General features: G+C 55.4%; 1 protein-coding gene across 1 annotated transcript; it reads right to left on the reverse strand.

Moving 5' to 3' along the window:
- Window positions 1–1,037: 1,037 nt before the first annotated feature.
- On the reverse strand, window positions 1,038–13,328 carry E2F1 (E2F transcription factor 1). The gene is made up of 7 exons (XM_031656659.1): window positions 12,933–13,328; window positions 6,288–6,378; window positions 5,719–5,938; window positions 3,570–3,722; window positions 2,786–2,900; window positions 2,465–2,690; window positions 1,038–2,340 (listed from the first exon to the last, which is right to left on the reverse strand). Exons 1-7 carry the CDS (start codon window positions 13,191–13,193, stop codon window positions 2,093–2,095), a joined length of 1,314 nt encoding a protein of 437 aa, XP_031512519.1. The 5' UTR covers window positions 13,194–13,328; the 3' UTR covers window positions 1,038–2,092.
- Between the last annotated feature and the right edge of the window lie 215 nt (window positions 13,329–13,543).

Raw genomic sequence — 13,543 nt, forward strand, 5'->3', positions numbered from 1 at the left:
CCACACAGCAGCCAGGGGGAGCTTTTAAGATGCGAAAGAGGTACCACTTCGGTCTCCAGTGACTCCTTGGCCCCCGAATAAAGCTTAAGACTGAACGCCCCGCTCCAGGAGCACCACTCTGACCCTCACCTCAGGACCGCAGCCACACTACTTTCTCCGGTCCTCTATCCCTCTCCCTCCTGCCCACGGCCTTTGCCCGTCGTGTTCTTTGCTTTTCTTCCTCTGGTTAACTCCTACCTATTCTACAGCGCTGAACTCAAGCACGCCTTCCAGGAAGCCTTTCCTGATTTTCTCATTTAAGTAGATCTCCTTCAGACCCTGAGAGCACCAAGAAGGGAGGTAACACTCGTGTCCCCAGAACTGCTAAATACCTGACACAGAACCAGTCCACTGTCATTTGTTGCATGTTTACTAATGTCCAGAAACGTCTGGAAGGAAAACAGCAAACTGAGCACAGTGGCCTCTGGGGCTGGGAAAAGGAGAGGCCACTCATTACGCTGCACTTCGGGCAGCACTGAGTAGCATTCTTGGCTTTCTTTTTTTTTTTTTTGAGACGGAGTCTCACTGTGTCTCCCAGGCTGGAGTGCAGTGGCGCGATCTCGGCTCACTGCAAGCTCCGCCCCCCGGGTTCACGCCATTCTCCCGCCTCAGCCTCCCAAGTAGCTGGGACTACAGGCACCCGCTACCGCGCCCGGCTAGTTTTTTGTATTTTTAGTAGAGACGGGGTTTCACCATGTTAGCCAGGATAGTCTCGATCTCCTGACCTTGTGATCCACCCGCCTCGGCCTCCCAAAGTGCTGGGATTACAGGCTTGAGCCACCGCGCCCGGCCGCATTCTTGGCTTTCTACAAAAACCTTTACTGGATCGGCTTTTGAGTTAGGACCAAAATAGCGATGAAGCTGACCTTTCTTGGAGTTCTGAGACTCAAATCAAATCGAGCAGGGACGGAGAGAAGGGAAGCGGAGAATGGGCATTTCCCCAGCAACCTTGGCCTCTCCCGCCCCGAACTGTTCCCAACAGAGTCCCAAAACCCGACCCAAACGTCATCAAAATATTTATTAAAACCAAAGCAGGAGGGAACAGAGCTGTTAGGAAGCAAATCAAAGTGCAGATTGGAGGGTGGGGCAGAGCAGTGGGGAGGCAGGCGCTTCAGACACCGCAGGAGGGACCACAGGGTCTGGGCTGGGGGAGGCCTTCACCACCCCTCCTGCCCACCACATCAGTGAAGGTCCCCCACTCACCTCTCCCATCTCATATCCATCCTGGGGGGCAGCTGGGGCCCTGAACTGGCCCCCTGGAGAGGCCCCACCCCACCATCCGTCCACCCATGGCTGTCAGTCAGTCTGTCTCCCTCCCTCACTTTCCCAATAAATAAATCACCTAGGCCTCAGCTCCTTCGGTGTGGGGCAGAACAGCTCAGGGACCCCTGTCCTTGCTCAAGGGTAGAGGGAGTTGGGGTATCAACCCCAAACCCCTCCTCCCCTTTGCTGATTCCCCAGGCTTGCCAAAGAGGCCTCGATAAATAAATAACGCTCCATTAAAGCTTCAATCAGAAAAAAACCTTTAAGACAGAAGTGCTCTCGCCGTCCTACAAGCCCAGCCAGCCAAAGCCTCCCCACCTGGCCTGGTCAGAGCACCAGATTCTGGGAGCAGGCACTGCCCTGGGCCTTGTGGGACCCCCAGAGCAAAAGGGCCGAAAGTGCAGTTAGAGCCCCCCCACGCGCACACATGGACTCATGCACACACATGTGGACACACTGGGGCGTGTCTGCAGTGCACACACAGGTGTATGTTCACCTTCATTCCCCGGTACATGCACACACACATGCTCACACACATTCACCCCGGGTACACACGTGTGGGTGTAGGCTGCATGCACATACACACCACAAACACAGACTCCTTCCCTTCCTGGCTTGCTCAGCCTCCTAGCGGTAGCCAGACCCCAGAGCTAGAAGCTTCTGGAGATAGGAGAGAGGGGTATAAATTAAATGTTTCCAATCAGGCTGGGAGGACGGCCAGGGACAGGGGGCTCCAGGGCTGCAGAGACAAGGTGAGCATCTCTGGAAACCCTGGTCCCTCCAAGCCCTGTCAGAAATCCAGAGGGGTGAGGTCCCCAAAGTCACAGTCGAAGAGGTCTCTGATGCCCTCGCCCTCCTCGAGGCCGAAGTGGTAGTCGAGGGCCTCGTGGGGTGGGGAAAGGCTGATGAACTCCTCAGGGAGGAGGCCGGAGAAGTCCTCCCGCACATGCTCCAGGAGCGAGTCGGCCGCCACCAGCGGGGACAGGCGGTCCTCGTCCACGGGAGCCCGCAGGCTGCCCATCCGGGACAACAGCGGTTCTGGAGAGACGGGGAGCATCACAGGCCGGGGATGCCCCAGCAGGAAGGAAGGCAGGGGCTGTCGTGCCTGCCCACCCCCAGAAGAGGGGCACTGCCCCACCCCACCCACCTACCCATCACCCACCTTGCTCCAGGCTGAGTAGAGACTGGCTGGGATCTGTGGTGAGGGATGAGGGGGGAGATGATGGTGGTGGTGACACTATGGTGGCAGAGTCAGTGGCCCTGTTCTCCTCCTCAGAAGTGGCCTCCTGGGACGGGGTCTTCCCAGGGCTGATCCCACCCACGGTCTCCTCAGGGCACAGGAAAACATCGATGGGGCCTTGTTTGCTCTTAAGGGAGATCTGAAAGGTCTGGGTGGAAGCAGCAGGCAGGGTAAACTGAGGCCCAGGTGACTACCAGCGCAGCCCAGCCCAGCCCAGTTGGGCCTGGAGTTCCCAGATCTCACCTCCGAAGAGTCCACGGCTTGGAGCTGGGTCTCGGGAGGGGCTTTGATCACCATAACCATCTGCTCTGCAGGGTCTGCAATGCTACGAAGGTCCTGACACGTCACATAGGCCAGGGTTGGCAGAGTCAAGGACCACATGACCTTTGACTTCTAGGGGGTCACTCACTCCAAAAGCTTACAAGGCAGGGCTCACACCTGCCTAGTCACTCCTGTCCTCCCAACCTCCTACCCGCTCAAAACCTACCTCATTCCTGAGTTTCAAGTTCCACATCTATATAATGGAATCACTCTACCCATTGAATCCCAAGGTAATGATAATAGCTACCGGGAACAATTCCATGTAAAATGTTCAACACAACTCCAGGCCTGGTGCTGGGAATTCATTTTTTTAGAGGCAGGGTCTCGCTATGTCACCAAGGCTGGAGTGATGTAGCTCAACCAGAGCTCACTGCAGCCTCAAACTCCTGGGCTCAAGTGATCCTCCCACCTCAGCCTTCTGAAGCACTAGGATTACAGGCATGAGCCACTGCACCTAGCCACTTTTCTTTTTTAATCCGTACAATTTCAGAATTGGATATTACTATTTCACTTTTATAAATAACAGTGAGGCCCAGAGAGGTTAAGCAATTTATCCAGCATCACAACAGTGAGAAAATGCTGAGCCAGGACTTGCAACCAAAACAACCAGAGCCCTCTCCTGAATCCAAGCCTCTCTAGTCCCACTTGGGTGGAACCCCTGCCTGCTAAGCCTGCCTTCCACACCCTACGGCCAATCCAAGGATATCGCTGGCTGTCAGTATCCTCGGAGAGCAGGCGCAGCTGCGTAGTACAGATATTCATCAGGTGGTCCAGCTGCTGCTCGCTCTCCTGCAGCTGCCGGAGGTCCTCGGTCAACCCCTCAAGCCGCCCGCTGACGCCCACTGTGGTGTGGCTGCCCCTGTGGGGAGGCACCAGGGAGGGTAGGGTTAGCAGCACTTGGCCCCTCTGGCCAGGAGCAATGGCCCTCAGGACAGAGTCTGCTGCCACCTCTGTTCTGTGAGGCCCAGGCAAGCCCTTGCTTCTCTCTGGGTCTGGTTCCTCAGCTGGGCTCCAAATCAGAGTGTCATGGGCTTGAAGTCTGGCCCAAATATAAACACCTTCATGTCCCTCAACCAGGGTGAGATAAATGATGGAACTGACATGCCACGAAATATTACACACACACACACAAGCATTTCCAAGACATGCTGTCAAATGAAAAAAAAAAAAAAAGGCTGGGCTTGGTGGCTTATAACTATAATCCCAGCACTTTGGGAGGCTGAGGCCAGAGGACTGCTTGAGCCTCAGGAGTTTGAGACCAGCCTGGGCAACACAGTGAGACCCTGCCTCTACACCAAATTAAAGAAATTAGCCAGACATGGTGGCATGTACTTGTAGTCCTAGCTACAGGTACAGGGCTTGAGCCCAGGAGGTTGAGGCTGCAGTGAACTGTATTTGTGCCTCCATACTCCAGCCTGGGCAACAGAGCAACACCCTGTCTCAAACCGCACCCCCACCCCACCAAAAAAAGCACAAAAGATGCAGAATGGAACAATCTACCAAAAAATGAAAAGGCAGGTGTTTGTATCAAAGAAAGGGTAGTAGCAGGATGACTGGGGCGAAGGCGGGAGAGGGAAAATAAAACAAGTAAAAGAATAAAACATCTATGCCAGACAGACCTCACGAGGGCATGAGAACCAGGATAGTGGTGACCTGGCGGTATGAAGGCTTGGCAATGACTGGAAAGGGGCACAAGAGAACCTTCTAGGGTGTTGAAAATGCTCCTATCTTGATCTGAATGGTGGCAACCCAGATGAATAAATATGTAAAGCTGCACCAGGCGTGGTGGCTCACGCCTGTAATCCCAGCACTTTGGGAGGTTGAGGCAGGCAGATCATCTGAGATCAGGAGTTCGAGACCAGACTGGCCAACGTGGTGAAACCCATCTCTACTACAAAATACAAAAATTAGTTGGGCGTGGTGGCAGGCGCCTGGATCCCCAGCTACTAGGGAGGCTGAGGCAGGAGAATCACCTGAACCTGGGAGGTGGAGGTTCAGGTGATCTTAGTGAGCTGAGATCGCACCACTGCACTCCAGCCTGGGTGACAGAGTGAAACTTCATCTAAAAAGAAAAAAGCAAGCCGGGCGCGGTGGCTCAAGCCTGTAATCCCAGCACTTTGGGAGGCTGAGACGGGCGGATCACAAGGCCGGAGAGATCGAGACTATCCTGGCTAACACGGTGGAAACCCCGCCTCTACTAAAATAAAAACTAGCTGGCTAGGTGGCGGTACCTCCTGTGGTCCTAAAGTACTTCTGAGGCGAGGGCAGGGAGAATGGCGTAAAACCCGGGAGTGGCTAGTGAGCTGAGATCCGCCACTGCACTCCAGCCTGGGCGAAGAGCCAGACCTGCCCTCAAAAGAAAAGTAGAGGCCGGGCGAAAGTGGCTCTCGCCTGTAATCCCAGCACTTTGGGAGGCCTAGATGCATGGATCACAAGGTCAGGAGATCGACCATCCTGGCTTAACACGTAAAAGCCCGCTCTACTAAAAAATACAAAATTAGCCGGGCGTGGTGGCTGGCACCCAGTCCCAGCTACCCCGAGGCTGAGCCAGAGGACATGCAACCTGGGAGGGCGGAGCTTGCAGTGGAGCCGAGATCGCCACCGCACTCCAGCCTGGGCGCACAGAACGATTCCTCAAAAAAAAAAAAAAGAAAAGAAGTAAAGCTACAAGTGAGTGATGCAAATATTTGCAGGTGCTTTTAATATCTATCATCTCAGGGAAGCTACCTCTCCTCTCTGAGCCCACTTCCCTAGCTGTAAGATGGGGATGCAGGCAGCCACAGTGGGTATTACTACCAGCTCCTCCAGGCTGGCATGGGCAGGTGTGCCTGCCCTCCTGTGTGGCCGGTACCTACAGCCACTGGATGTGGTTCTTGGACTTCTTGGCAATGAGCTGGATGCCCTCGAGGACGTTGGTGATGTCATAGATGCGCCGTTTCTGCACTTTCAGCACCTCAGCAGCCCAGTTCAGGTCGACGACACCGTCGGCCGAGCGGCTCAGCAGCTCCAGGAAGCGCTTGGTGGTCAGATTCAGTGAGGTCTCATAGCGTGACTTCTCCCCCGGGGATTTCACACCTGCGGGGGTGTGGTCAGGCAAGACAGGGCCCTTCAGCATCCACCCCCACCTCCAGCCAGGCCTGCTACTCTGGCAGGGCAGGGCGGCAGGATGATAGGGGCTGGGGGACAGCCAGCTCCTTCCCCTTGGCGAGGCCAACCACAGCATTCTTCTTCTGGCCGGGGAACTCCTCACCCCTCAGGGCCTGGAGAAACCAAGCCAGGTGGCCACTCCCACTGCCCATCAGGGTCCTCAGAGGCCTGGCTCAAGCCCGACAAGCCAGATGTTAGCTTGCAAACTTGTTTGTCTGTTCACACCCCTAACCTGGGCCTGGTCACAGGGGGCCTGCCCAGCAAGCTTCATAGTTACCTTTTCCTGGATGGCGGCCTCTGCCCCGAGCTGGCCCACTGCTCTCCGCCAGGTACTGATGGTCAGTTTCCAGGTCCAGCCTCCGCTTCACCTGTGGCGAAAACAATGGGAGGATGCCCAGTAACCAGAAGTGAGGCCAGAAGAGACCTGGCTGAAGGCTGGGTGCCTCTGGACTACCCCCGCCTCAGTTTCTCTAGCAGGATGCCTGAGTGTGTGACTGAGGGAGATCAGAGAAGACACAGCCTGAAAGTCACAGTCCTACTACACAGGACACTCAATTTTCACCACTTCTCTGGGGTCTAGTGGTGGATTTAAAACACATCTGCAAACTTTTTGATCCTTCTCCTTCAAAAGATGAAGCCTAATTCTCCTCCCCTTTATGAGCTAGATCTGGTAACTTGCTTCTGATGAATGGAATGTGGTGGAAGGGATGGCGTGTCACTTTTGAGACTGGGTCAGAGGCACTGGAGCTTCCTCCTTGCTCTGTATTAGGTCACTTTGCCATGTCATATGGACATTCAAGTAGCCCCAATAATAGGCAAGAAACCGTAGCTTCTTCCCAACAGCAACACTTAGTCACAACTTCTGTTAGCAGCCAGACCCCAAACACTGGCTGAACCTCCAGAAACCCCAAGCCAGAGCTGGATAAGTCTTCCCTGAATTCCTGACCCACAAAAACTATATAAGAAATGTTGGCCGGGCGCGGTGGCTCAAGCCTGTAATCCCAGCACTTTGGGAGGCCGAGACGGGCGGATCACAAGATCAGGAGATCGAGACCATCCTGGCTAACACGGCGAAACCCCGTCTCTACTAAAAAAAACACAAAAAATTAGCCGGGCGAGGTGGCGGCGCCTGTAGTCCCAGCTACTCGGGAGGCTAAGGCAGGAGAATGGCGGGAACCCGGGAGGCGGAGCTTGCAGTGAGCTGAGATCCGGCCACTGCACTCCAGCCTGGGCGACAGAGCGAGACTCCGTCTCAAAAAAATAAAAAATAAAAAATAAAAAATAAATGTTTAGGCCGGGCGTGGTGGCTCACGCCTGTAATCCCAGCACTTTGGGAGGCCGAGGCGGGCAGATCATGAGGTCAGGAGATAGAGACCATCCTGGCTAACACAGTGAAACCCTGTCTCTACTAAAAACACAAAAAAATTAGCCGGGCGTGGTGACGGGCGCCTGTAGTCCCAGCTACTGGGGAGGCTGAGGCAGGAGAATGGCGTGAACCTGGGAGGCGGAGCTTGCAGTGAGCTGAGATCGCGCCACTGCACTCCAGCCTGAGTGACAGAGCGAGACTCCATCTCAAAAAAAAAAAAAAAAAAAAGAAATGTTTGTTGTTTTAAGCCACTATTTTTTTTTCTTTTTTAGACAGGTCTCACTCTGTTGCCTATGCTGGAGTACAGTGGTGTGATCACAACTCTCTGCAGCCTGGACTTCCTGGGCTCAAGCAATCCTCCCATCTCAGCCTTGCAAACAGCTGGGACCACAGGAGGACGCCACCACGACCAGCTCATTTTTGTATTTTTTGTAGAGATAGGGTCTCCCTGTGTTGCCCAGACTGGTCTGAAACTCCTGGGCTCAAGACATTCTCCCACCTCAGTCTTCACTGTAGTTGTGCTGGGATGAGTCAGCCACCATGCCCAGCTAAGCCACTGATTACCATAGGTCCCTTGGCCAAATCACCTTCTCTCTGGTTTTTGACTAATCTATACGCATGACTAATCTATAGCAGCTGGTGCTCATCAAGTTCCTTGCATCCATTAGTTCATTCCATTCAATGGACTAGCAGCATAAAAATGGCTCCATTTTCCAGATAAGGCAACTGAAGCCCAGGGAGGCCCAGGAAGTGGTAGAGCCAGGATTTGTACCCAAGACAGTCTAAGGAAGAACCCAAGCTCTAAGCACTCTGGCTTAGTTCAGACACTCCAGGATTGGGACGATCCTGGAGGTATCACAGGCTGCTCAAAAGCACCCAGACCAAAACCAGATTGATCTTCCCCTCCACCATCCACAGGGTTTCCTGAGCTACAGTTGTATTCAGCCCCACCTGTCACCCTCCTCACACGCAGCTGCCAAGAACTCCTCATCACCACGGCGATCACCACCTCCCCCGTGGGCTGCTGAGCAGTCTCCACACTGGTCTCCCTGCCTCTGCTGCAGCCAGTCCTCCTACAAACCTTACCATGCTTCCGCCCCTGCTTAAGGCCTTCCTCCAGCTCCCCATTGCCTTCATACTCTCATCTGCCACTGCTTCTCTAGAGGAACCCAAGTCACGTTTTCCCAGAAATCTAGACTGTCCTTGCATCCCTCCCCCCCGCCCCACTTCGCGCCTGATCCCTCTACCTCTGTGGGCAGAAACCTTACCCATCAGCTAGGAGATGTCACCTCTTCTCCCTCTGAACTGCCTCAAACCCGACCTTTTGCCACATTCTGTCTCTCCCTACACATTTCTGCAGATGTATCTGTCTCACCCTCAGAGGCATCTGAATCACCTCAGAATCCATAGCGTCTGCCATGGAGCCTGGCATCAACAAATGTTTGCTGAATGAACCCCCTCCGTGCTGACGAACCACTACCTCTTGTGCACATTCACCGACTTTTGAAGGGGAAAGAAGAGCTACTGTGCTCTGAGCACTGTGTACTCAACTGCTTCCCCTGCAACCCTTCCGCCACCTTTTGGCAGGTACTATGATGGCCTCCACCTCAGAGAGGCCAGAGTGCGAGGTGGACCCAGGACTTACACCCTAGCAGGCTGGTACAGAGCCCACACTCATACCCACCATGTGCCCCACTTCCCCAGAGCCCAGCCAGAATGCACCCCCCTCCATACTTGCCCCTGGGGCCCAAACCCTAGCATGCTCCTGCCATCTGCACCCCTTGCCTTCTCCCTGGGATCCCCGCCCTTGGCCACCCCTGAAGGCAGGTCAGTGCCACGCCCTAAAACAAAGGCTTAAGTGGATGCCATTTCTGCCACTTCTCCCTAAACACTGGCACAGGGGCCCTGAAACGCAGGGGTGAAGACATTCCCTGGTGAAAAAATCTGGATGACTCGAACACCCAACCATGAAGGGGGTCATGAAAGCTGTGTTTGTTTAGCCCCTTGAACACCACACAGCTGTCAAGGACCGAGGCAGGTTGACAAGAATCCCCTCACACATACAGACAAGCAAAACACTATCACAGGGCAATATATTTATATGATCCCTTTTGGATTAAAAATTTCATGAAACTTTTCTCTGGTACGGTTTCTATTATTACAGAATACATTTCGGGGCAGCCTCTGGGAGGACCGTGGGAGACCAGTGCCATATTTGAATGGTGGGAATGATACAGGGAAAACTACAATTTTTAAAACTTTAAAAAACAAAAACTGTCACAATCACCACAAACAAAAATAGCCTTAGGGGGAAAAAAAGAAAAAAAGAAAAAAAAATGAATAGAGCTGGGATCCTGCCATCAACTTTCTAGGTTCTTTTTTTTTTTTTTGAGACCAAGTCTCGCTCTGTCACCTAGGCTGGAGTGCAGTGGCTGGATCTCAGCTCACTGCAAGCTCCACCTCCCGGGTTTACGCCATTCTCCTGCCTCAGCCTCCTGAGTAGCTGGGACTACAGGCGCCCGCCACCTCGCCCGGCTAGTTTTTTGTATTTTTTTAGTAGAGACGGGGTTTCACCATGTTAGCCAGGATGGTCTTGATCTCCTGACCTCGTGATCCACCCGTCTCGGCCTCCCACAGTGCTGGGATTACAGGCTTGAGCCACCGCGCCCGGCCCAACTTTCTAGGTTCTTAAGAGTTAAGCAGGCCGGACGACAGAGCGAGACTCCGTCTCAAAAAAAAAAAAAAAAGAGTTAAGCTTTCGGCCAGGCGCAATGGCTCACGCCTGTCATCCCAGCACTTTGGGAGGGTGAGGTGGGCGGATCACTTGAGGTCAGGAGTTCAAGACCAGCCTGACCAATATGGTGAAACCCCATCTCTACCAAAAATACAAAAATTAGCCGGACATGGTGGTGCATGCCTGTAGTCCCAGCTACTCGGGAGGCTGAAGCAGGAGAATCGCTTGAACTCAGGAGGCGGAGGTTGCAGTGAGCCGAGATCGCGACACTGCCCTAGGCAACAGTGCGAGTCTCCATCTCAAAAAAACAAAAAACAAAAAGAGTTAAGTTTTCAGCTGGGCATGGTGACTCACACCTATAATCCCAGCACTTTGAGAGGCTGAGACAGTCAGATTGCTTGAACTCAGGAATTCAAGACCAGCCTGGGCAACATGGCAAGACCCTGTCTCTACTAAAAATACAAAAATTAGCTGGGCGTGGTGGTACGCGCCTGTAATCCCAGCTACTTGGGAGGCTGAGGCACAGAATAGCTTGAACCTGGGAGGCGGAGGTTGCAGTGAGCCACAATCACGCCACTTCACTCCAGCCTGGGTAACAGAATGAGACCCTGTCTCCGAAAAAAAAAAAAAAAAGTTAAGTTTTCCATAGTAAACACATGTTATAATACTTGAGTTTGTGGAAGTGGACAGGCAGGGCCAAGAGGAATGGCCAAATCGCACAGAGCGTTATATACAGGTGTTCAACGAATGCCTGCTGGTATAGAAGCTAAGCCTGTAGCTTGTTTCAAGGACTGCCCCAGACAAATGCCAGTGCAGAGAGGCCAAAAGCCGAACCTGTGGACTTTCTGGACTTCAGCTCCAGAATGGTGCTAGCCTCCTGGCCCTTACGTATTCTGGGAGCCGGGGCTCCTTGTCTCTGTGCCTAGTGCCTCCTGGGCATTCACTAATTCAACAACCGTTGAATGAATGCAGTGCCCAAGCCAATGAACCTACCCCTGACAGGTGGCGCGGAGGGCATTTTTCTTTGCCCCTGTCCCTCCCTTTGATCCTAGAACCCATAATCCTGTTCAGTTATTTGAGAACAAGACCCTCGGGTTCTGTTAGGTTTCTGCAGACCTGAGCCTGCTATATGCTTGTCACACAACTGAATGGAAGATGCTTGCCCAGGTCCCAAGCGGTACCCAGGTCCCTGGAGTACAGGAGACAGGCCACCTGGTCCACCCCTGGTACAAACTCCTCCCACCTACTCATTAAGAGGAAGGGCCCCTAAAAGCCCTTCCTGCCCTTTCTCCAACCTCTATCAGCATCTCTAGGAAGCAAGGCGTCCCAGAGATCAACCTCACAGAAAATGCAGACTGGTCTCCCTACTCAAGAGCAGAATGACATGGGAAGATTCTAACATCTCTAGGCCTCAGCTTCCCAATCTGTAAAAAGGGACTGCTGCTGATAGGGTTAAATGAGTTAATTAGGTAAAGTGCTTGGCACAGAGCCTGGCACACAAGACATCCTCAAAACAATGGTGGCTGCTATTGTTATTATTATTAGCATTGTGGTGATTCCGGAAGGCAGCACTGGGCATGGGGCCAAGGGGGTTGGGGGAGCCTCCTCAGGATGCCTCAGGGACCAGCTGCCACCCACACCCCCATCAGCAGTTAGGCAGCTTCTACCTCCTTGTCCTGAGTCCTGCCTCACCCCTCCCACTTGCTTCAAGCTCCCTGCTGAGACCCCATCCTGCCTGGCCAGGCCCCGCCTGCACACCAGAGCCCCACCTTCACCCATAGGCTGCGCCAGTCAAACTGGTCTCCACACCCTGTCCTGTGCCCCACAGGTCCCAGCTCTACACCTCCAATCCCTTCTCCCACTGTAATTCAGCGGCCTCTTCTGGGCCCCCCAGTCTGAACTGGTCTTGAGCTCAGCGATCAGGGAGGACTTTATTAAAGGATCTCCCTGGGACATTTTCTCTCCTGGCACTGGGGGCCTCTCCAGCTCCCAGAGGCCCAGCCCACCTAGTCCTTCTACAGAGACTCAGGGGTCGGCCTGCCTGATTAATGAGGTTCCATGGCAACCAGGGCCTGGGAGGGTGGAGGGTGGCAGATGGAAGGACAGGCAGAGGGAGGGGACCTGCAGCTGGTCCAGCTGCCCCGCCCCTGCAGAGAAGGCCTCCCAGCCAGGAGGGCTGTCCCCAGAGGCCTGGCCAGCCAGGCCTGCACCTGGCAGTCAGCATCGAGGCAGAAGGAGGGTCTTCTCAATGGCTCACCAACGGTTAGGCCCCAGGACCTTCCTCCGCCCCGCCTTCACTTCCCCTAGCAGCTGTGCTCACTACCGAGATGCAAATTCTGAGCTGAAGCCAGCAGGCCTCAGTTCAAATCCCAGCCCCACCACCTGCAGCCGTGTGACCAGGGGCAAGTCACTTCCCCTCTCTGGGCCTCAGTTCTTCCTCCGTCAGATGGGCACAGTGACAACACAGCTCACAGCGGGGTTGTGAGTTTTAGCTGACTTGAAGTCGGCCGAAGGCCTGGCATGCAGTAAACGCCAGTTGAACACACGTGGGTTATTATTATCACTGAGTCTGACGCTGGGGAGCCTCCAGTGAGGAAGCTGAGGCCCAGAGCACAGAGGAGCAAACAGGGACCGGCCCGAGGTCACCCCGCACCCCAGGGCGGGGCCCGCAGGCCCAACCCCGGCTCTGCACCGCCCAGCCTGGGCGCCTCAGTCAACCCCTCCCCCGCCCCCTGCCGCCTCCAGGCCAAACACGGCGCCCTCCCGGGTCTGCGCGGGGGGCACAGGAGGCGCTGTCGGCGCGTCGTCCCTGGGGTCCGTACCGGCGGGCGGCCGAGCGCGGGGCGCGGCGCACTGGGTGTGGGCCGGGGCGCCTGCGGTGTGGCGAAGAGCAGCAGGTCAGGGTCGCAGGGGCCGGCGGCTGGCGCCGCGGGGCCGGTGGGAGCCGGCGGGGCGCTGGCGTCCTGCGCGGCAGAGATGATGACGATCTGCGAGGAGTCGAGCAGCCGCAGCGCGCCGGCCCCGAGCAGGGCCTCCAGCGCCGGCGCGCATGGGCCGCCCGCAGGGGCCCCGGCCAAGGCCATGACGCTCACGGCCCGCGCGGCCCAGGTGACAGGCGGCGGCGGCGGCGCGGGCCCATGGCGGCAGGCCCCGGCGAGGGCTCGATCCCGCTCCGCCCCCGGCCGCCGCTGCCTGCAAAGTCCCGGCCACTTTTACGCGCCAAATCCTTTTTGCCGCGAAAGAGCCACGAGCCGCCGAGCGCCGCCACAATTGGCTGCCCGGGCCGTGACGAGAACGACGGCGGCGGCTCCTATTGGCTTTAGCGCGCCGGACCCGGCGGCGACGGGCGGGATGGGGCGGCGGCGCGGGGCGGTGCGGCCAATGGCGGGGCGGGGCGCGCGCAGGCTTTGTCCGGATGGTGCCAGGCGCGGTC

The sequence above is a fragment of the Papio anubis genome, chromosome 16 (assembly GCF_008728515.1).
Source record: "Papio anubis isolate 15944 chromosome 16, Panubis1.0, whole genome shotgun sequence".
Lineage (NCBI taxonomy): Eukaryota > Metazoa > Chordata > Mammalia > Primates > Cercopithecidae > Papio > Papio anubis.